The sequence below is a fragment of the Mobula hypostoma genome, chromosome 9, assembly GCF_963921235.1.
Source record: "Mobula hypostoma chromosome 9, sMobHyp1.1, whole genome shotgun sequence".
NCBI lineage: Eukaryota > Metazoa > Chordata > Chondrichthyes > Myliobatiformes > Myliobatidae > Mobula > Mobula hypostoma.
The window spans coordinates 102,118,874-102,143,382 of NC_086105.1; the positions used below are offsets into that span (position 1 = coordinate 102,118,874).

The 24,509-nt window shown below is 41.3% G+C and overlaps 2 protein-coding genes across 5 annotated transcripts in view; both read right to left on the reverse strand.

Moving 5' to 3' along the window:
- Positions 1-612: 612 nt before the first annotated feature.
- On the reverse strand, positions 613-16,914 carry LOC134351315 (cytochrome c oxidase subunit 6B1-like). Of its 3 annotated transcripts, none has more exons than XM_063057390.1 (4): positions 16,758-16,914; positions 12,408-12,518; positions 988-1,088; positions 613-751 (listed from the first exon to the last, which is right to left on the reverse strand). In XM_063057390.1, exons 2-4 carry the CDS (start codon positions 12,511-12,513, stop codon positions 698-700), a joined length of 261 nt encoding a protein of 86 aa, XP_062913460.1. In that variant the 5' UTR covers positions 12,514-12,518; positions 16,758-16,914; the 3' UTR covers positions 613-697. The 3 variants fall into 3 exon arrangements, with proteins under 3 accessions (XP_062913460.1, XP_062913458.1, XP_062913459.1); XM_063057388.1 differs by having other exon boundaries at positions 16,719-16,899; XM_063057389.1 differs by lacking the exon at positions 16,758-16,914 and adding an exon at positions 16,404-16,678.
- Positions 16,915-19,406: 2,492 nt separating this feature from the next.
- Positions 19,407-24,509, reverse strand: part of fam234a (family with sequence similarity 234 member A) — a 34,397-nt gene continuing 29,294 nt past the window's right edge. The window contains exons 12-13 of one of the 2 annotated variants that reach the window (XM_063058788.1): positions 23,544-23,754; positions 19,407-20,963 (exon numbers count right to left, since the gene is read on the reverse strand). In XM_063058788.1, coding sequence (XP_062914858.1) covers positions 23,546-23,754 — 209 coding nt within the window. In that variant the 3' untranslated portion in view covers positions 19,407-20,963; positions 23,544-23,545. Of the gene's footprint in view, positions 23,755-24,509 lie in introns of both variants that reach the window. The other variant, XM_063058789.1, reaches the window with a different exon arrangement.

Here is a 24,509-nt window from a genome sequence, read left to right on the forward strand (position 1 = left end):
CTCTTCGCTCCCCATCTCTCGCCGCTCCCCATCTGTAATTTCTTCGGCTCTTCAACTTTTCGACCACATTTTGACTCAGACTCGCTATCACAGCCATTTTGCCTTTCTTGGAACGTGCCTCTGTCGCCAACTTACTCCAGTTAGACAAAGGGTCTCGGCTCGAAACGTCGACTGTACCTCTTCCTAGAGATGCTGCCTGACCTGCCGCGTTCACCAGCAACTTTGATGTGTGTTGTTTGAATTTCCAGCATCTGCAGAATTCCTCATGTTTGCACTCTTACAAATGATTGTGTCATTAGAATTTAACCAGCAAAGAACAATAAAATTATGTTACATTGTAAAAGACAAAATATGTCCAATTCTTCCAATCATTTGTTGAAAACTGTTTGTGGTTAATATCTGGTCTTTAGTTTTGTGCTCTGTTTTATGATCTCGAAGTTCACTGCCAAGATGATACAATATGTCCTTAAAAACACTTGAAAATGTGTAATGAATATTTGGCCTTTTCCTGAAGAAAATTATGGTAGACAACATTTTTCTCAGTATATTTTGCTCTAATTCCACAACTATGTAATTATAAACACAAGAATAAGCAGAGAAAACAACAGTACGTAAGTTCAACTTGCAGAATTTATTTTGCTATAAGATGCAAGTTTTAAAACCACAGTAATAGTTTTAATATGGTTGCAATAATTGCTTAGATTTTTCCAGGAAATGTGCCTTGTTCCAACTGATCATCCCATTTCTTTATCTAAAAGTACAAAATAACAAAAGTTATTTCACAGTAAATAATTAATGGATTCAGTAAAATTTGATTTTAAATTGATCACCTATCTATTTTCTGTAATAAATATAAAATGAAATGCTAAATGTGATCAATTTAAAGTATTAATGTAAAAATTTTAAAAAAACTACTGGTTTAAACTGGTTAACAAATTAGCCAGTTTGATTTTTAACTTTATAAATGCAGATTATTGCATCACTTACCCATGAAATGGGGCAGATTGACTTGAACACCCTGTGATACCATTCACAGGGAGAAGTATCAACACCTTTTGCAGTCAATGCCTTGGTACAACGATGGAAATCTGTAAAACAATTGCAAATATAGCTTGGCTATAATTATCCAATCACATTCTGTCCTGCCCAGACTCAATTTTGAAATTGACTTTCCTCAATACAGGTGTCTCCCGCTTTTCGAACGTTCACTTTACGAAACCTCCCTGTTACGAAAGACCTACATTAGTTACCTGTTTTCGCTAACAAGGTGTTTTTCACTGTTACGAAAAAAGGCAGCACGTGCCCCGAGCAGCAAAGCTCCTCCCCCGGAATTGCATTCTAGCCGGCATTGCTTATACATGTGCCTGTGAGCAGCCGTTTGCAAGATGAGTTCTACGGTATCAGAAAAGCCTAAAAGAGCTCGTAAGGGTGCTACACTTAGCGTAAAACTAGACATAATTAAGCGTTTCGATTGTGGTGAACGAAGTAAGGACAAAATGAGTTTGGCTTGTGGAAGTTGACGAAGATGATGTTGAAGAGGTTTTGGCATTCCATGACCAAGAACTGATAGATGAAGAGCTGCTGCAATTGGAAGAGGAAAAGATAAGAATCAAAACCGAATGCAGTAGCGAACGGACCGAAAGTGAAGTCGTCCAGGAACTGAACGTGAAGCAACTGCATGAGATGATAGAAAAATGCGCGAGGCTAAGCAGTCAAGCATACTGTCATTTTTCAAGCCTTCCATATCAGTCACAGCAGAGGACGAACCCCGACCTTCGACATCGAGGCAGGCAGATATAGAAGAAGATGACCTGCCTGCCCTGATGGAAACAGACGATGATGACATGACACCCCAGTGTACCACCACCCCAACCCCCGGGCCGCAGACCGATACTTCGCTGCGGAGAATGCACCGGTAGCCGGGACGCACCCAGCAGATCTTTAAGAAAAAAAGCCGAAATAAACAAGCTCATTAATTACGTGCCGGGCAGCACCTAATTAATTAGCTTGTTTATTTCGGCTTTTTTCTTAAAGATGTGCTGGGTGCGTCCTGGCGACCGCTGCATTCTTCACGGATTGGTATCGGTCGGCGGCCTGGGGGTTGGGACGACTGCACCACCCCAACCTCCAACAACTCAGCCTAACAAACCAACATCAGTGTGCTCGATGCTGTCTTCCCAATTCTGGTAAGTGATACTACACTGTACATAACATTATTTCTACTTTATATAGGCTGTGTATTTTTATGTGTTATTTGGTATGATTTGGCAGCTTCATAGCTTAAAGGTTACTGGAGAGAATGTTTCTGCTGAGAGTGCTTGCGTGAGATTTTCACTACAGAGAACAGTGCAGCAATGATTGTAGAAAAGTATTTCTACTTTATATAGGCTGTGTATTTATCATATCATTCCTGCTTTTACTATATGTTAACTGTTATTTTAGGTTCTATGTGTTATTTGGTATGATTTGGTAGGTTATTTTTTGGGTCTGCGAACGCTCATAAATTTTTCCTATTTAAATAAATGGTAATTGCTTCTTCACTTTACGACATTCTGGCTTACAAACCGTTTCATAGGAACGCTCTACCTTCTGATGGTGGGGGAAACCTGTATTATAAACATGTTGATGACACAAAGGTTGGGGATGTTGAGGTTAGTGTGGAGGGCTGTCAGAAGTTATAGTGGGACATCGATTGGATGCAAAACTGGGCTGAGAAGTGGCAGATGAAATTCAACACAGCTAAGTGTGAGGTGGTTCATTTTGGTAAGTCAAATATGATGGCACAATATAGTATTAATGGTAAGACTCTTGGCAGTGTGGAGGATCAGAGGAGTCTTGGGGTCCGAGTCCATAGGACACTCAAAGCTGCTGCGCAGGTTGAATCTGTGGGCAACCGTGTATTGGCCTTCATTAACCGTGGGATTGAGTTCAAAAGCCGAGAGGTAATGTTACAGCTATATAGGACCCTGGTCAGACCCCACTTGGAGTACTGTGCTCAATTCTGGTCACCTCACTACAGGAAGGATGTGGAAACTATAGAAAAGGTGCAGAGGAAATTTAAAAGGATGTTGCCTGGATTGGGGAGCATGCCTTACGAGAATAGGTTGAGTGAACTCGGCCTTTTCTCCTTGGAGTGATGGAGGATGAGAGGTGACCTGATAGAGGTGTATAAGATAATGAGAGGCATTGATCGTGTGGATAGTCAGAGGAATTTTCCCAGGGCTGAAATGGCCAACACGAGAGGACACAGTTTTAAGGTGCTTGGAAGTTGGTACAGAGGGGTTGTCGGGGCAAGATTTTTTTTAAACGCGGAGGGTGGTGGGTGCATGGAATGGACTGCCAGTGACTGTGGTGGAGGCAGATACAATAGGGTCTTTTAAAAGACTCCTGGATAAGGACATGGAGCTTAGAAAAATAGAGAGCTATGGATAATCCTAGGTAATTTCTAATGTAAGTACATGTTCGGCACAGCATTGTGGGTGCTGTAGGTTTTCTATGTTTCATGTTTTAAAAAACTGTCTATTATATGACACCTTGTCAAAAAAAGCCTTGCTAAGTTCCACAAAGGCTATTACAAATTGCCCAATCTTAGATGATTCATCTTCAAAAGCAGATCTCCTAAACAAATCCAAGCTGACAGTTCTTCAAGAATCTATATTTCCTATGTAGATTGATATTAATGGTACAGTTATGCTATTGTCAAGATTTTTTTTCAATAATTTGTCCTCCAGCAGTATAAGGCTGACCTATAGTTAAGAAGTGAACCCCTTTCTTTTGAATAAAAATAGTTCTGCAATTGTAGTTGTCCAATCCCTCACACCATACCAGAAGGGATTGGAAATTGAAGCTCAGGGCCTCTGTTCCTTCCCTTAACAAGATTTTATATGGACTCGATTTACCTACTCATAAAAATACAATACACTTGAAATTTTACCCATGCATATTCTATAATTTAAAATTGATGCAGTATCTACTCATTGGTATTTCTCAAGTTTCTTTCACACTCTAAATACTTTGATTTCCAGGGGCCTTTGGATTTGAGTTCCACTCTTCATCTGACTTCTATTTGCCCTAAAAACCTGCTATCTCTGCCTCAAATGCTTGTTGCTACTGTAAGACTCAAAAAAACTTCAAGTAACTGCTTCCAGACTACTTTGGTAAATTATATTAGACGGCCTTCTCCAGACTGAACTTTACCTACTTATTTCTTTCCAATAACAATCTACCTAAATGACCAAACTTTCTGCCATAATGGTCTCTTACTGGATTTTCCCCCCCGGTTTCACTCATTAAAGCTTCCACAACAGCCTCTCCTTTAACTGAACACTCCACACTAAGTTCTAAATGTAAGAAGTTGGTGTTATAACACCAATTTTACTCCAGTTAATTGGCATGGCCAAAAATGCCTTTTATTCCTTCCCATTAGTACTGTACTCAGAAATCTGCCTACATAACTCCTCTTCTCACTCCCTTTGCCATTTTACTTGGAGGAGGGTAGATATCATGGGGCAAATTCATTTACTACTTGCGACACACACACAATACTGAAGGAACTCAACAGATCAGGCAGCATCTATGGATAATGGATGTTTTTGCCAGAGCATACAAGCTCCTGGGACTTGATCTAAACATCAAGAAAATCCAAGTCTTGCACCAGCCTGCTCCAGATCAAGCTCCTCACCCTCCAATGACCAAATTCACAATATCTCCCTGCAGAACACTGATCATTTCCCATATCTCGGCAGCGTACTTTCTCCAAGAGCCAAGATTGACCTTGAAATAAATAGCAGAATACGCTGTGCAAGTGGAGCTTTTGCCAGGCTGAGAAACAGTGTTTCTGAAGATCAGGATATCAAGACCAACACTAAGCTTCTGGTCTATTAGTCAAGTCAAGTTTATTGTCATCTCAACCATAAGCTGCTGGTACAGTACACAGTAAAAATGAAACAACATTCCTCCAGGACCATGGTGCTACATGAAACAACACAAAACTACACTAGACTATGTATAAAGTTATAGTCCTCCGCTCCTGCTACATGGACAATATACACTTAAATCCCTAGAAACTACCAACAAAGATGCCGCCGAAAGATTCTGAGAGTTAGCTAGAAGAACAGGTGTACTAAATTCAGCATCCTGGAGGAAGCGAACTAACTCCATAGCTACAATTGTGACTCAACACCAATTGAGATGGGTCAGCCCCATCATCCATATGTCTGACTCCTGCCTCCCGAAACAACTTCTGTTTGACCAACTCAAGTACGCAAAGTGCACTCCTGGAGGGCAGAAAAGCGGTTCAAGGACAATATCAAGACCTACCTGAGGAAGTGCCACATCAACCTGAATGGATGGGAGAAGTTAGCACAGGATAGGAAAAGCTGGAGAATGGCTGTCTATGAGGGGACTGCACAACTCAAAGAATACCTCCACTGTGCCGCTAAGACTAAGCGGCTTCAATGTAAGGACAGGCTGGGAAATGCCCAACCAGCTATATCTTTCACCACTTCAATGACCTACACCTGCCAACACTGAATAGGACTTGTGGATCACGGATCAGCCTCTTCAGTCATCTCAAGACCCACAAGTGACCAAATCAACCACAAGAATTATACTTGACTACAAGGGATCACTCTTAATGATGATGACTGATGGAAAAGAGTAAACAGCTGACATTTCGGGCCGAGACCCTTCATCAGGACTGATCCTGGTCAGGAGTCCTGATGAAGGGTCTTGACTGAAACGTTGCTTGTTTGCTATTTTCCATTGATGTTGCCTAAATTGCTGAGTTCCTCTAGCGTTTTTTGTGTGCGGCTTGGATCTTATTACTTCCTCATTTCAATTAATAATCCCTGATGGTCAATAATTAATTAACTAATGCCCCAATCGCCCTACTCTCACTAATTTGAAAACCAAACAGGAAATTGTGTTTTTCTTGACTTTTTAAAACAATGTTTCTGTACATACTACTTTCTCCCATGTATTCTCAATTTGTTTGTCTTGCATGATACATTAAACAATACACTTTTGTTGTCTAGTTTCTTCCCAAACTTAATTAAACTTCCAAACATGCCCATGTTAGAGAGGATGCTGATTAGTGTATTCAGTTCTAAAATAGGAATGCTGCTATAACTATCTCCCTCAAAAATGAAACAAAAGTCAAGCTGTTCTCTCAATATTTCAAATTAAGAAAAATAGTGAATCAAGTTAAATATTTAAGACTGAAAAATTATGATGAATTCCAATCCCTGTTTTGTTGCATTACTTTGATGAATACATAAAATTCTTTTGATGGTTTAACATTATTAATGTTTCCATCCATATTTCAAACTAATTTAGCCACCTCCTAACATAAGTAGCAAATTTCCCAAGATGGCACCATTGAGGGTTTGACCCATCCGACTTCTACAGCTCCTAGCTCCCTTGGAACCAGTCCCATTCCCCAGGAGAGCCCCTCCTGCAGCATCTCTCTTCTTGGGTAATATATACATTATCCTCCTATTTCTATGCTCAGTATTGCAATCATCATCATCATCAGGTGCCATGCGCAGTTTGAGCTTTGACTGCCATGGCCCACACACTCCTGTTTCGGGTCAAGTGGATCAATTCATTGGTATTCATTTCCAGTTCTCTGGCTGCTGTCTCCATCATCATTTGTCTTTGTCTTCCTCTTGCTTTCTTCCCTTCAATCTTTCCCATAATTACCGTGCATTCTAACTCCTCTTCCCTAATCACAAGTTACGTTGCCTTTTCATGATCTCATACATTATTTCTCTTTTTGTGTTTGCTCTGTTCATGACATCCTCATTAGATATTTGTTTCGTCCATGATATTCTTTGCATCCTCCTCAAAAACCACATCTCTGCTGCTACAATTCATTTCCTAGATTTTGTCCAACATTCTGAGCCATATAACATAACTGGATAAACATAACATTTCAGTACTCTGAGGCGGGTTGTCAGGCCTAGTTTAGTATTGGTCAGTACACTCTTCATTCTCATAAAGGTGTCTTTTGCCATCCCTGTTCTTCTTTTGATGTTCATGTCACACCTGTCATCTGAAGTCACCCAGCTTCCGAAGTAGCAGAAGTTCTGTACTTGTTTTATGTCTTCCCCATTTATTCTAAGCCTGCAAATAGGATTCTCCTTCTTTTTGGATATCACCATACATTCTGTCTTTTTGCAATTGATAGATAGACCCATTTTTGCACTTTCTTCAACAATTATGTCAATAAAGTTTTGTAGTTCTTCCTCCATACTTGCAATTAACAATGTCATCTGCATATCTGAAATTATTGATGTTTTCACCACCAGCTTTGATTCCCAAGATGTCTCTTATTTTTTGTAATATTGTTTCACTGTACACATTAAAAAAATCAGGGGAGAAAACACACCCTTGTCTAACGCCTCTCTTGATTTTCGTAAACTGACTCACTTCTCCATCTATTCTTACAGCTGCATTTTATTCCCAGTACAGATTTCTGATTAGGCAGGGGTCTTTTGAATCTAGATCTAGAGTTTTCTGTAATATTTCAAATAACTTATTGTGCTTCACTTTATCAAATGCTTTTGTGTAGTCCATTAAACAAACAAATCTTTTTGCACTTGAATAGCTCGTTCTGATGGTATCCTTAACATCAACAGTGCATTTCTTGTACCTTTGTCTTTCACAAAACCATTGTTCTTTACCTATTTCAGCTTGTATCTTACTTTTAGTTCTTGTCAACAAAATTCTTAGAAGTATCTAGGTTTTTGATTCTTTCGTTTTTTAAGTTTTACTTTTACATGACATACTACTGGGTTATGGTCATTATTACAGTCTGCACCTGGATATGTTTTGCAATGAGTCACTGAGTTTCTAAATCTTTGGTTTATAGTAATAAAGTCAATTTGATTTCTAGTGTTATCAGCCAGACCAGACTCTTCCAGGTCCACAAGCATCTTGGATGCTTTTTAAAGTAGGTATTCATAATGACCAGATTATTCATCTTGCACCATTCTACCCATTTCTCATCTCTTTCATTTCTTTCCCCTAGTCCAAATTTTCCTATGGTATTTCCATCAGCATCTTGTCCTACTTTAGCATTTAGATTCCCCATGACAATAACCATACCTTGAGATTTGCATCCATTCTTTGCTTGTTCAAGCTCTTCATAGAATTTGTCTATATCCTCATTTCTTCTATCTGTTGTTGGTGCATATACCTGTATAATTGCTAAATCAAACGGTTGTCCTCTGAATCTAACAAGGAGCACTCTTTCTGATATTGCCCAATGTCCTAAAACACTTTTTGCCATGTTTTCATCCATAAGCATTCCTACTCCGTTAGTATGGGATGTTCCACAAGAATAAATTAGTGTTTTATTTCTATTCTGACATGTTCCAGCACCAATCCAACGAACTTCGCTAATTCCCATGATGTTCATCTTTAGTCTTTCCATTTCATTTATCACATTGTCCAATCTTCCTGCTTGATATAGGGCTTTTACATTCCAAGTGGCAATAATTTTCTTTTGTGTTACTTGAATTTTATGAGCAGTAGCTTGGTGATGGTTGGGGATCCCCTGCTGACCAGAATCAACCCTACCGAGTGAAGCATCTTCAGAATTGTCCTGAAGATGCTCTTGACGCTGTTGCTGTGTGATACACGTCAAGTTTGACCTTGATTTTGTTAGCAAATTGCAACGGTGGTTTGCTATTGCCTACCGTTGGGCAAACTAAAGAAATCACCATTTCTCTTCCCAAATGTTCATCTGCCTGTACTATAGCCGTTGACATTTGAGGTCCTAGCTCATCTGCCTTTTCCGTCATAAGTTCAGTTACTGAACCTGCCAGATCTGCCGTTGGCCTTCGCTCGTATCCTGAGCAGGAACCCTTGCAGGTGTTACCGTTCCGGGTCAGAGCGGCCCTGGGAACAATGAATGACTAAGGGGTAACTCCACTTTCCCCAAAGCTCTGAAAGTCCCCAGTCAGAGCCTCATCACCGGTTGCAGTTTAGAGTCATATCCAGGACAGAGTACTGCAATACAGTATTGTTAAACAGCTATGAAATCATTTTACCTTCAAGTAGTTGTTTCCTGACCATTTTAAGTTATTTCGTAACTTAATAAAGTAGACCTTTTGCAAGAAGTGACATCAAATGTAGCCTATTTTGTTCTCACCATAACTACATTATGAACTCTACTGCCAAAATCTTCTCCCACGGATATTTCTTGGTTCTATTTGCCGAGTTTCACACATCTTATTTTGATGTACATATTAATCTTTGTGAGCTCCCTAAAATCTGCCTACAGGACCCAATTTCTTCCTTCCACTTAACTCAACAAATCATGAGCTCTAGCTCTACCTCACTGTCCAAATGCAACCCTCTATCCTTACAAACTCTCAACTTCACAAAACGTTTTGCAGCCACTGTAAGATCCCTAATCCTATTACAAGAGGAAGAAGTCATCCTAGAATCGCATTTGCAGCCACTCCCTTAATTATAGAATCACTTTTGCTTTCCTGTTCTTCCTCATTTACTATACACCTGAACTATCTATACTGGCATGATTTTGCATTTATTCTGAGCAAAGTGTAGGTATGGGACTCCTTGATTGCTTGTTGGTTACCCACTCTCTGACTGTCTGCAAGTGAGAGGTGTCCACTTCCTGAAAAATCCTCTCTTCTAATGCCTAACCTAGTGAATAGATTACAGTGATATCAACTGCTATTGAAAATTCAAAGCCAAAACCTTGGACACACAATGGATTCCAATTAAGTGGGATACATCAGGACCAGTACATTTTGGCCCAATTAAGCTGCTGCCCCAATTATTCAAGATTCATAGAAATAGCTTTAAAAAAAGACAAACTACCGCTTAACTGAGTTACAAGTACTGTATTTAAATGAAATTCAGAACAAATTAGAATACTTCCAATATTACTACAGTATTATAAAACATAGTTCCTAATAATTATTGCGGAATCCACGAAGTGTACGCTGCCGTGTTCTTTTGATTGCCTATAAATGAACAAACTCCAGTGCACACACCTAGTGCAGATAATGGATTGCCTTCATTGCCTTCCTGCATATAGTGTCAAAACTCACTGCTTTTTAATTCGGCGTCGGTTGGCCTAAATAAATAACAAATATACGCAACTGGTGCTATTTAAATCTGATCGCTCCAAGCTTGATGTAGTGTCTAACGACCACATAAGTGCACATGACTGAGGCTAGTTAGAAACTGTTGGATCCTCCAAATCTTCATTTTCATTGTAACAAACAAGATTATTGTAGATACATTCAAATTCTTCATAGTTCCTAATTTGCTGAAGTACTGAAGTTGTTTCATTTTCACTCCCAGCAGTTTATGACATCTCCAAGCCTGAATGCTTGAAATCACAGTGAGCAAAACAGTTCTGAATTGTCTTACTGCTTATTTCAAGCCAGCTATCAGTGACAAAAATAACTGATTTTTGAACACAGACAGATGCAACTGACACTATTTAAAAACTGTTTGCTCTAAGCATGATGTGGTGTCTAATGGCCACAATACGTACACACAACTGATGCTAGCTAGGGGTTGTTCAGCAACAGTCTCCTGTCCCAATTCAGCAGCATAGTGAATGGTGAGAGGTCCTGGTAGAGTCAATGTGGAGATGATGTTTCTTACGGTGGGAGAGTCTAAGACCAGCGGACACAGCTTCAGAACAGATCCTTTTAAAAGATCTTATCCTTTTAGAACGGAGATGAGGAGAATATTTTTAGCCAGAGAGTGGTGAATCTGTGGAATTTGTTGCTACAGATAGCTGCGGAGGCCAAGTCTTTAAGAGTACTTAAGACAGAGGTTGATAGATTCCTGATTGGACAAGGCACGAGCGAATATAGGGAGAAGCCAGGAGACTGGGGCTGAGCAGAAAAATGAATCAGCCATGATGAAATGGCAGACCAGACCCAATGGGCCAAAGGACCTAATTCTGCTCCTATATCTTATGGTCTTAATTTACATTAGTTCACTCTGACATTTTAGAGTGACTATTTATGCAGCAAAACCAGAGCATTTGAGGACAAATTGAATTTGCTAATTCAGGGCAAGTAAATATGCAAAAATACTGTTTTTGAAGCTCAGTTAAAACAGATAACAGTGACTTCCTCTTCAGCTCCCACATCATACATGCAAACTAAGAAATTTTATAACTCGAGGCCCTCGAGTTGGGGTTGACCATGGACGTAGCGTTGCAGCTGTCTATGTGATTCACAAACCAGGGCAGTACCATATGGAGAGCAAGCTGTTGCTCATGTAGCAAGCTTCACCTCTTTGTGCACCTGATGAACCCAATGGGCAACAGAGACCAATACATTTTGGCACCAGCAGCATCACAGGAGATGCCAGTGTTGAATTCAACATAGGACTGCCTTAAGGACTCCAACTCTGGACTTTTCCTCAGGGTTTACTCCCAAAGCCTTGGCCATGAGCAGGTAGAGCCCCAAGGCAGTGGAGGTTTGAGATCAGAATTTTCCTTCTCCCAGATGAAATGTCAACCAGGCTGACAAGCCCCATCTGACCAAAGCAACTGGCTTTATAGTGCCAGTAACTTGTCTTTGCCCCTTCTCCTATCAGTAGAAATAGTTTCGCTGGGGTTAGTAGCTAAGCCACACATGAAGCAAGGAGCTGGACTTGGTCATCAGAGGCTATTTGAGATGCACGCCATAGAGAGCATTTACTAGGTAGTGGGAGCTTATTCCCACTGCCAACCTCGGCTGTAACAACCATAAGGAATCAGACACAGATGTTTATAAGAAGATGCAATGGGTATATGAGAAATGCAACTAAATTTCTTGGGAAAGGTGCTCAAGTAAAACAATTAGACACCTGTCACACAATACACAATGTATCATTTTCTCTTCTGGGTCTTTGTATGACAATTTGCTGTTCTACAGACCTAAACATGTAGAATGAGGTCCAACATATGATTGGTACCGTGATAAGGCCAAATTCAGTTCCAGTTAAAGGTTACCAGTCATGGACACCAGCTGCACGTACGAAGGAATTTGCCCATCAAGCAATTTTCACAGACACAATATGCTCTCCATTAAAATCTCTAAATCCTCTGTGATCATAACCTCAATCGAGAGTAGCTAATCTAATCAACCAGTCTGCACTGGAATAAAAGCCTCACCACCAACTCATGGCAGGCTTCTCTTATGTGTCCCAATCAACACATTCCTGTGATTTATCTTCAAAACAGGAATGGTGTTTATTATGTTAATGGCACATGATGCATGGGCCTTATGCATAAGAGAGTTTTACAGCGAAGAACTTCAAATAAAAATTCTATTGCCCCACTCCATATACACATTATTAATTTAACATACTTTCCTGAGGCCAGTCTATTTCTAAGCTCAAGTCTCAACAGAACATTTTCTTACCAACATAATTTTGGAAGCAGTTCCTAGTTTGGTTTTGATTAGGAAACCTTGCATCAAAAGGAGCAGTCTTATAGTTCTTCAGCTTGTCATCAATGGTGTCTGCCATGGTGCCTGAAAAAAGATTTGAAAAAAAAATTTTACAGAACATATTTCTAAATTTTTTGTATCTGAAGAAGAATAAACACAAAATGCCATCTGGATAACAGGATATCAAAAAGGCTCTGCCACTTTCACTGAAGGAAGCTGCTACAGGTGTCTTTCTGCATGTCAAATTCAGTGGCCTGCTGCTAAGCCTCTCATTCCTCTTCACCTCTCATTTCTCTTTGAGTGAATCTAAACAGGAAGCCTAGATCACAGCCAGAGTAACTGCCACCAACATATGTGTAACACAAGGCAGGCAGTCACAGGTCCAGCTGATAATTGGAGATCGTTGTTCCTTTCGAATATTTTTTGAGTAAAGCCATCATGACAATTTACCAAGAAATAACATTAACGAAATGACAAAAACAAGATTCCCTCCAACCAGCAGATCTTAACCATTTGAACGTTTAATGTATCTTAAGTATATGAAAGCAAAATAAATCAAACTCCAGCTTAATAACGCGAACACGAGGAAATCTGCAAATGCTAGAATTTCAAGCAACACACATAAAAATTGCTGGTGAATGCAGCTAACCAGACAGCATCTATACGAAGCCGTACAGTTGACGTTTCGGGCCGAGACCCTTCATCAGGACTAACTGAAAGGAGAGATAGTAAGAGATTTGAAAGTGGGAGGGGGAGGGGGAGATCCGAAATGATAGGAGAAGACAGGAGGCCTTATTCTGCTAGACGGAGCAGAGTGGTGGTAGAGGGGAATCCAAAAGGAAACGGAGAGCTTTAAGACCTTCCTGGTGGGGGATGGAAGTATATAGGGACTGGACATTACCACCACTCTGCTCCGTCTAGTGGAATTAGTCCTTACTCTTAATAATTTCTCCTTTGGCTCCTCCCACCTCCTCCAAACTAAAGGTGTAGCCATGGGCACCCATATGGGTCCCAGCTATGCCTGCCTTTGTGTTGGCTTTGTGGAACAATCCATGTTTCAAGCCTATACTGGTATCTGTCCCCCACTTTTCCTTCGCTACATCCACGACTGCATTGGCGCTGCTTCCTGCACGCACGCTGAGCTCGTTGACTTCATTAACTTTGCCTCCAACTTTCACCCTGCCCTCAAGTTTACCTGGTCCATTTCGGACACCTCCCTCCCCTTTCTTGATCTTTCTGTCTCTATCTCTGGAGGCAGTTTATCTATTGATGTCTACTATAAGCCTACAGACTTTCACGGCTACCTGGACTGTCTCTTGCAAAAATGCCATCCCCTTCTCGCAATTCCTCCGTCTCCGCCGCATCTGCTCTCAGGATGAGGCTTTTCATTCCAGGACAAAGGAGGATGTCCTGGAATGAAAAGCCTCATCCTCATCCTTTTTTAAAGAAAGGGGCTTCCCTTCCTCCACCATCAACTCCGCTCTCAAACGCATCTCTCCTATTTCACGCACATCTGCTCTCACCCCATCCTCCTGCCACCCCACTAGGAATAGGGTTCCCTTTGTCCTCACCTACCACCCCACCAGCCTCCGGGAGGTCCAACATATTATTCTCCGTAACTTCCGCCACCTCCAACGGGATCCCACCACTAAGCACATCTTTCCGTCCCCCACCCTGCTTTCCGCAGGGATCGCTCCCTACGCAACTCCCTTGTCCATTCCTTCCCCGCCCATCCCTTCCCATCGATCTCCCTCCTGGCACTTATCCTTGTAAGTGGAACAAATGCTACACATGCCCTTACACTTCCTCCCTCACCACCATTCAGGGCCCCAGACAGTCCTTCCAGGTGAGGTGACACTTCACCTATGAGTCGCCTGGGCTGATATACTGCATCCGGTGCTCTCGATGCGGCCTTCTATATATCGGCGAGACCCGACGCAGGCTGGGAGACGGTTTCGCTGAACACCTACGCTCTGTCCGCCACAGAAAGCAGGATCTCCCAGTGGCCACCCATTTTAATTCCACGTCTCATTCCATTCTGATATGTCTATCCACAGCCTCCTCTACTGTAAAGATGAAGCCACACTCAGGTTGGAGGAACAACACCTTATATTCCGTCTGGGTAGCCTCCAACCTAATGGCATGAACACTGACTTCTTTAACTTCCGTTAATGCCCCACTTCCCCTTCGTACCCATTATTTTTTTTCTCTCTCTCTCTCTCTCTCCTTTTTCTCCCTCTGTCCCTCTCACTATACCCCTTGCCCATCCTCTGGGCTTCCCCCCTCCCCCTTTCTTTCTCCCTAGGCCTCCCGTCCCATGATCCTCTCATATCCCTTTTGCCAATCACCTGTCCAGCTCTTGGCTCCATCCCTTCCCCCTCCTGTCTTCTCCTATCATTTCAGATCTCCCCCTCCCCCTCCCACTTTCAAATCTCTTACTAGCTCTTCTTTCAGTTAGTCCTGACGAAGGGTCTCGGCCCAAAACGTCGACTGCACCTCTTCCTATAGATGCTGCCTGGCCTGCTGCGTTCACCAGCAATTTTTATGTGTCCAGCTTAATAAGTAATTATTTCAAAATACCATTACCCAGGATGTAAATACCTTCATTTGAATTCAAAACATGTTGAAAAATAAAAAATATGGGTGGTATAAATTTAACCAACACTTGACAATTCAAACATGAATCAATACATACAGTATTATCAAAGAAAGATTACTATTTTAGGGATTTGAAAGAAATAGATTCCAAGCTCTACTTTTATGTTATTTTTCTAGTACTTACGCAAAACCCCATCTGACTATAGAGCTCAAACACGAGAAAATCTGCAGATGCTGGAAATTCAAGCAACACACACAAAATACTGGTGGAACGTGTGGAGGCAGCGTTCCACCAGCATTTTGTGTGTGTGACTATAGAGCTAACTGCACCTCAAACTACATCGAATGCTCTGGTGTGTACACAGGTAACTGCAGTGATGATAGCACTTTTACGAGGGTTCACTCTGTGAGTTTTGCACCAGCGATTTAGTAATGTTCCTCCCCATTTTAAATAAACGTAAACTGGCAGTCCTTTGAGGGTGAATTTTATTACATGATGGCTCAACGCAGTTACGCTTAATTGGATTCTGAGGCCGCGAAAGATTGGGCATAAAAGTCTAGCCTTCTTGCTCCTTTTTTAAACCATTCATCAATTTCGTATGCACCATTCTTTATGCATACGGTAGTTCCTGTTTACAGTTCGCTATTCGCGTATCAGTTTTAACACCCAGTGACTGGAATCTCTGGCGCCACCACCTGATTCATATGTCCACATAAGGTCATTTCCCCACAAGGAACAGGAATCATGATCTATTTCTTAATAATTTACCGTATAAACCATGAAATCAAATGCCCGATCAAAATCCCTCCTATTAGTTCGGAGCATGGCAGTTGTGAAAAGAACGTCATTCCGTTCCGCACTCTTTCAAAAAGCCAAAACACCAAGTGAATTTTAAGTTTTGTCAACACTTGCAGTAAGGTTGATTCGCAAAAAAAGATTTCATGTTTAAAAATTCCATCTAGTTTGAACCCGTCTTCCTTAACTCTTATCAGTAAAACTGCCGATTCATCCTAGCACTGTTGTAGTACGTTTCTAGGACACGCAAGGGCAAACTAAAATTACGCAAATTAAAATTCCAGGATGGGATGGGTAATTCTGGACTATGGTCCTTGGGGCTATCCGGTTAACAGCCGAAGTGTGGGGCATCCCATTCCTCACACTATTAGGTCGAGGGCCCCAATTTCTCAAGGTCATTGTTCAAGTACAACCGCAATCGATTGTCAAACACACGGCGCCAACCCCTATCCTCGAAAGGTGACCCGAGTGTCTCCCCGGGACCCAGTCCACCTACCCCACCAGGAGAAACATCAGAGCCACCCACTCCCACCCCACCCTTCCCCAGGAGAAACATCGCGAATCGTTGGACTCACGGCCGTCTCAGCTACAACGACTCGCCTTCACTTCCTTCCTCACCGCTGCTGCCCGACAACCAGCTACAGCTCCGTGCGCAGTCAACAATACTGCATGCCGGAGCAGGCGGGGTACGGAAGGGGCGGGGGTTGGGGTGAGGATGGAGGGCGCAGGGCACAGGGAAGGGAGCAGCCGATGGTGGCGAGGGGAAAGGATGAAGGTCGACGGGGATGAGGGGAAGACAGGTGGCGAAGAGAGGGGGATGGCGAGTGGACGGGTTGAGTACAGGAAGGTTAGAGTGGGCGTACAGACCAGGTAGTCACTAACTCACGCACCTGCCGGTCTCAATTTAACCCAACTCCTGAGAGCGGTACCTTTCCCTGGCTTCAACTCGCTCTGCGTCAGTTCTCCGCCCCCGGCTGCCTACACTACGATCAAGTCCAAGCGCAAACCGGAAAAGGCGCGACGGCTGCAAGCCGCCTGGGACGCGAGGTGGCGGCGGGCGCCACGTGCCGGACCGGTTCGCCGTCACCTTCCCACCAAAGCGGGGCTTGGCGGCGACGGCGGCGGCGGCGGGAACAAAAAAACACCTTCAAGCCGTTGGTTGGTTTCAAGGAGCCCCGCACCGCACGTGGCCAACGGTGGGGTGGGGGGGCCTCGAACTCTCCGACCCCACACCCAGACCGTCCGTCACCGGAGGACCGGAGGCGCCCGCCTGGTGCCCACAGTTCCCTCTCACACAGTGGTATTTTGTGCCTAGTGTTAGCTGAAAATGAACCCGGAAAAAAGGTCCGCAGATGATGGAAATCCAAGGCAACACACACACACAAAATGCTGGAGGAACTCAGCAGGTCGGGCAGCGTTTTGAAAATGAACCTCCCTCCCACCCAAAACCAAAACCATGAGCACCATTGCAAGTTAAGGATTCAAGCTTGTCAGCATCTTTGCTACCCATTCCCAACCATGCTCCCATGTCCACAGGGCCAATTAAAACAAATCTATTTAGAGATACAACACAGAACAGGCTCTTTTGACCCAGAGAGTGGAATTGCCCAGCAATTAACCCATTTAACCTAGTCTAATCTCAGGACAATTTACAATTACCTTGTCTCTTTTGGTCTCTGCATCACTGTAAATAAAACAGTGGACGATATACCATTAAAGTTCACAGGCTTCCCAGCTATCTCAACCTCCTACCTCATCTGGAAGGATTCCCATCAATTTCTCTCATTTACTGTTCTGGCCGTGAGACTTTCCACAGTAGTTTTTCTGGTTAAGTCTTTTTCCTTACCTGTACCCTTCCTTACACTGCAGTTGACAGGACTGCATCCGAGCCCTGATGCAAGGTTTCAACTGAAACAGATAATCCCACCTATGCTGATTGACCCAATAAATACCTCCAATAGATTGTTGCTCCAGATTCTGCAGTCTCATGTCTTGTTTCAACAGCTTGTTTCCAGGATGAAGGAGATGTCCTTTTTTAAAGAAAGGGGCTTCCCTTCCTCCACCATCAATTCTCTTCTCAAACGCATCTCCCCCATTTCACACACATCTGCTCTCGCTCCATCCTCCTGCCACCCCACCAGGAATAGGGTTCCCCTTGTCCTCACCTACCACTCCACCAGCCTCTGGGTCCAACATATAATTCTCTGTAACTTCCGCCACCTCCGACGGGATCCCGCCACCACTAAGCACATCTTTCCCTCCCCCCCACTTTCCACAGGGATCGCTCCCTACGCGACTCCCTTGTCCATTTGTCCCCCCATCCCTCCCCACCAATCTCCCTCCTGGCACTTATCCTTGTAAGCGGAACAAGTGCCACACATGCCCTTACACTTCCTCCCTCACTACTATTCAGGGCCCCATACAGTCCCTCCACGTAAGGTGACACTTCACCTGTGAGTCGGCTGGGGTGATATACTGTGTCTGGTGCTCCCGATGCGGCTTTCTATATATTGGCGAGACCCGACGCAGACTGGGAGACCGCATTGCTGAACACCTACACTCAGTCCGCCAGAGAAAGCAGGATCTCCCAGTGGCCACACATTTCAATTCCACCTCCCATTCCCATTCTGATGTCTATCCACGGCCTCCTCTACTGTCAAGATGAAGCCACACTCAGGTTGGAGGAACAACACCTTTATTCTGTCTGGGTAGCCTCCAACCTGATGGCATGAACATTGACTTCTCAAACTTCTGCTAATGCCCTACCTCCCCTTCGTACCCCATCCGTTATTTATTTATTTATATACACACATTCTTTTTCTCTCTCTCCTTTTTCTCCCTCTGTCCCTCTCACTATAGCCCTTGCCCATCCTCTGGGCTTCCCTCTCTCCCCCTTTTCTTTCTCCCTAGGACTCCTGTCCCATAATCCTCTCATATTCCTTTTGCCAATCAAATGTCCAGCTCTTGGCTCCATCCCTCCCCCCTCCTGTCTTCTCCTATCATTTCGGATCTCCCCCTCCCCCTCTCAAATCTCTTATCAACTCTTCTTTCAGTTAGTCCTGACGAAGGGTCTCGGCCCGAAACGTCGACTGTACCTCTTCCTAGAGATGCTACCTGGCCCGCCTGCATTCACCAGCAACTTTTATATGTGCTTGTATTCCCTTTCCCACACTTTACTCTCTCTCCATCTCCTACTCAAAGCAAAGATAGGGTAGCCCTATCTACCCCTCCAACCTCCGTATTCAATGGACCAATTTCTGGCACATTCAATGAGATGCTACTAGCAATATTCCAAATGGACTGTTGCCTTCTTGACCTACTGGTTACTACACAGGCAGAACTAGACCAAATGGCCCCTTAAGCTTGCCCTATCATTTAATCATTGCTGCCTTTCCTCAGCCCTCAACCTCCTCTCATGAGCTGGTATGCAAAACTACCACCTGTGTTGGAGACTTGCTCACTGCCTGTAACGTAATATGTGTTTTGAAACTGATTCCATTGCATTACTATGATTCATGAACACAAGGTCACAACGCATTGAAAAAATAACCAAGTTATAAGAGAACAAGTTATTCAGCAGGATAAAACAGGAATTTATTATGAATCACATTTCTCTCACAGTATTTCTCATCTTTGATACAATACAAGAACACCATTGTAAAACATGAAAATAAGTTCAATCTGCCATTATATCTAAATATTATAACGTACCCAAACCATAAGCAGTTAATTTCAAAACACATTAAACTACATATGGTAAAATGAATGTTGATTAAAATCAGTGTAGCGTTTTGGAGTACATACAAAGAAAACCACACAGCACAAAGTAATAATATTGTCACATTCTCAAGGTAACTGGTACTCTGCACATACAAGGTCACCAATGAAGAAATACAGTTTTGAAATTTTAGTACTTTAGTAATGTGAACTTCTGTTTCATCTAAAATTAAGTTTTCTATCTTTGTATTAATTCATCTGCCTACAAAGGTAGGTTGGATTAAATTGGCAATCTGTTTTTGGCATGTTTAATTTAATGATTTTTAATCAGTGAATGCGCAAAATGTTGACATCTGTGTAATCAATTTGTGTCATTGTCTAACACAAAAGAGGTTAAGATTGCAAGTATGTAATACAAAATAAGCAGTGAGAATACACATCAATAAATTAGTCATACAGATACAATATATCAACCATTTTGTAAATGTATATAATCATTAACTAGTACTCTTTGGAGGCATTTAAAACTTAATTAGAATATTGAGTTTATTAATTTAAAACCTGAAGCATAAAGTTCATGCCGATAGCAACAATTCATTTTGCTGCGATCATTAAACTGAATTTTTATTTACACCAACATCCAGTTGCTCATGAAAGAAGAAACAAAAAGTGGCCTTTTTCATGACTTCAGAAAATTGTACAGTGCTTATAGCCCATGAATTATTTCTGAAATCCGGTCACTACTGTAATATCGCAAATAAGGCAGCAAATTTATATAGCAAACTTCCAGAAACAATGACAAAGTAACTTAAAAATACCCAAATTATCTATTTTATTCCTTGAAGAATAAATATTGGCAAGTACATCAGGGTGAACGGCTCTGCTTTCTAGAAATGTCACGGTATATTTTAATTCAAGAAATCCAATTCAACATTGCATCCAAAAAACGCATTAGTCACTGGAGTCAATCTACTGTACTAGACTGAATGATATGGTTCTGGCTCTGAAATGAGTCTTAAACTATAACCTTATGACTCAGACAAAAGTCTGACAGCCAATCAAGGCAGAAAAATTACTGTGCATTGTTTTTGCAACTTCAGCCATTAGTTTTTTCTTGTAATTTGTATATTGAAGTATTATAGATCTTTTCCCACATATTAAAATAACCTGCTCAATACTGGCAATCAATAACTTAAGGCCATTTGGCATATCTTCAGCCACAGCTGCAGAAATATTTTATTGGTAAAGATGGCACATTGACACAATATAATCACAAATCAGAGCTTCTTGATTTCCCAGTGTTTTTTTTTAATAAATTAATTGACCTGTTTTAAAATGGAAACTTATTTTCTCCACAACTCTTTTCAAAAGTGCACTGAAGCTTCTTTGCTCAGCCAGGTTTCTTCATTAATAAAGATCTAGGAGGAGCAATAAGTTTGTAATTAAATGCAATTAAAATGCTTCTTTATATTGTAGTTAGCATAATTTTAAACAAAACACCATATACAAATTATAATACAGAGCAAGGTTCACAGTATTCATCATCGATTGCCTGATAGAAACCCTGTTCTTAAAGTCAGATTTTGTGAATGTCATTTTTGGGTACCCTTAAGTATCAAAAATGATACAATTTGTAAAAAGATACTTTTCAGAATGTCAAGACAATTTAAAGTAAAAATAAATCCTAGCAAATCCATCAACGTGCATTTTCTGTCATTTTTTTTCCAAATCTGGGATGATCATATGTAGTGGTTTGAAACCACCTACCTATCTATATTTGACTTGAGCACATAAAAGGTTACATTTTATATAATTACAACTCCCTAAATTATTTTGGTCTAAAATTGGAGTGCAACAATACATGGAAGCAGTAAGCAAAATACATTATTCCAAGTCATCTTTATCTTACATTCCTCTGGCATCATACAAATACAGTGCATTCCAGTTAATTGGTCCATCAGTTAACCGGAGCAGCCGCTTATTTGGAACAACTCTTAAAGAACAAACACTAACCAAGAAATAACCAGCATTCCCTTTGTTTATTTGGGACGCTTAGTTGGGACAGGACGTTGTTGCTGAGCAGTTTCTAACTAGCATCAGTCACATGAACTCTATGGCCATTAGACACTACACTGTGCTTAAAGTCACTGATAGTTGGAGAGAAATAAGCAGCAAGACAATTTTGACTTATTTTGCTCACTGCAGTTTCAAGCATTCAGGCTTGGAGATGCGAGAAATGGCCGGGAGTGAAAATGAAATGATTTTGCTACTTCAACAAGTTAGGAACTACAAAGAATTTGAAGATATTGACAATAATCCTGAATTTTACAATGAAAATGAAGATTTAGAGGATGCAATCATCAAAAGCATTATATGAAGGCAGTCCATTATCTGTACTAGGCGTCTGTGCTAATTTTGCTCATTTACAGTCACTCAAAAGAACATGGCAGTGTGTTAAATGTCATATCTGATGATCATCATGAAATCTGTGTGGAGAGTTTTTAATGCGGAAAAGCTGTTGTACTGGGACAGTTCCACTCTCTTGACCTTGGAAGTCCAGGTCCAGTGGTACAAGTAGTCATCACAAAATGGGGTCTTCTTTGGTTGCAGTGAATAACCATGACTTTGTCAGTGCCTTATCATGTCCTTCACTCTCCATGAAGCATTGCAAAAACACCTGCTTGGACATTGGATCTCATCTGCTCTGTCTGCCGGAGCTGACTTCATGCACTAGGACAGGAATGTCGCTCTTTCACTGGGGTATGAAGCCCACTGGCTACCCTCACCTGGTTTAGCCTGCCTGTTGAAGCAGTCTACTGGGGTGTGGCCACTGTCGCATGCAAACAGAAATTTGGAGCTACAGGTGAGAGTTAAGTGTCCGATGGGGACCAAAGGTGAGTTGTCCCAGAGCGGACATGACAATTCCCTCCACCACAGGTAATGTTCCCCCGCCCCCAGACATTCCATACATGGCAGCAAACACTGGATGAATTCCTCCATCAATAACAATGAGGAGCTAATGCTAAAGAATTTTGGCTTTAAGTGTTGGCTGTTGGGATTTTGTGGACATAACTCCATAATGACCCCATTTGATTTGAATGATTACATATAATTTTAGTTTCTTTAATACAATGGGTATTAATTTTGAAAAGGGGCATTGAGTTTCTTCTCTAAAGTACTCTTGCAAATATATTGAGTTATATTTGAAAATCCTTATTGAAAGTGCAGACTTACCATTGCCAGATTCCAATGTATACAAAGAAGACCCTAAAACCTATTCCACTCAGGTGTAAGATTTACTTAACTTTGTATATCTTTTTTTAAAAAGAAATAATTGTATATCTCCAAGCAATTGGCAATCAGGTGGAAATTAGCAGCAGTATTATTTTCAACCCCTAATTTCCCATGATCATATATACGAATATACGATCATATTAGAATTCACCCTGAAGAAACAATTATTTAGAATATAACTTAAGTACTAATTAAAATATTGAAAAGATTCTAAAGCTGCCAGATAATTAGGATTGTGTACACTGCTCTAACGAAGCAATATCTTATTTTATTTGCATTCACAGTTAAATAAAATACACACAATTTCAGGAGAGACTTTTTAAATTAAAGGCCTTCTGATTTGGGACTATTATTATTTCTGCATGTGAACAGCATTTTATTTTACAAATCAAAACAAGTTTTTAATTTGTAATTTAAAATCCTTGTATTGGATTAATAGATGTTAGCAAGTTTGCTCCATGCAATACATTGATGAACTGTATATTACAGCCCACTGCAATAAATCTTATGTTTTTCATGAGGGTGGGTGAAGATCCTCATTTATTGCTATCATTATAACTCTGCATTACTTTACCACATCATTATTTTACAATATGAAGAATATTGAAATGCACATTAAATATCAGGTCAAACTTCAGAGCTTTTGGTTAGCAAGAGATGAAAAAATTTGCAGTAAATAAACCTTCAATGATTTTACAATTTACCATTAGCTGCTGTATCTCATTCTGTAAAAATATTCTTTAAGTTCATCATCACCAAAGTCATCATGTCCTTTCTTTAGACGTCTAACCCTGCTCACACTGATGATGTCTTTCAGTTTTTGTTTGATTATCTTCAAAGGTCCTGGTTTGTTTCCCAAAGGCTGCCCCAACAACAGTACACTCCCTGCATGTCTGTTTGGTTCAAATAAGGCAGCTGGAATAAAAAAATAGGGATATTAGTAATTTTTTTTTAATACATTGATTTTTTTTCACTATCTGATAAAGAGTAAAAACAATAAATTACCACTAGCTATGTATTTTATGTTATCAATAGATTCTGGCATAGTTCCAGAGGACTGGAAAATCGGAAATATAGGAAAAAGAAAGGAAACTATAGGCCAGTTAGTCTGACCTCAGTGGTTGAGAAGATGTTGGAGTTAATTGTTAAGGATGAGGTTTTGGAGTACTTGGAGGCACGTGATAAAGTAGGTCCAAGTCAGCATGGTTTCCTCAAGGGAAAATCGTGCCTGACAAATCTGTTGGAATTCTTTGAGGAAATAACAAGCAAGATAGACATAGATGTTGTGCACTTGGATTTCAGAAGACCTTTGGCAGGTGCTGCACATGAGGCTGCTTAGCAAGAAAATTGCCCATGGTATTACAGGAAATATATTAGCATGAATAGAGTATTGGCTGATTGGCAGAAGGCAATGAGTGGGCATATAGGACAATTGCCGGTGACTAGTGGTGTTCTGCAGGAGTCGGTGTTGGGACTGCTTTTTATATCATATACTAATGGTTTGGATGATGGAATTGATGGCTTTGTGGACAATATGATGCCAGGTGGAGGGAGAGACAGTGTTCAGGAAGGACAGAGGCTACGGAAGGACAGAGGCTGCAGAAGGACCAAAGACAGATTAGGAGAATGGGCAAAGAAGCGACAGATGGGTGTCAAGAAGTGTATGGTCA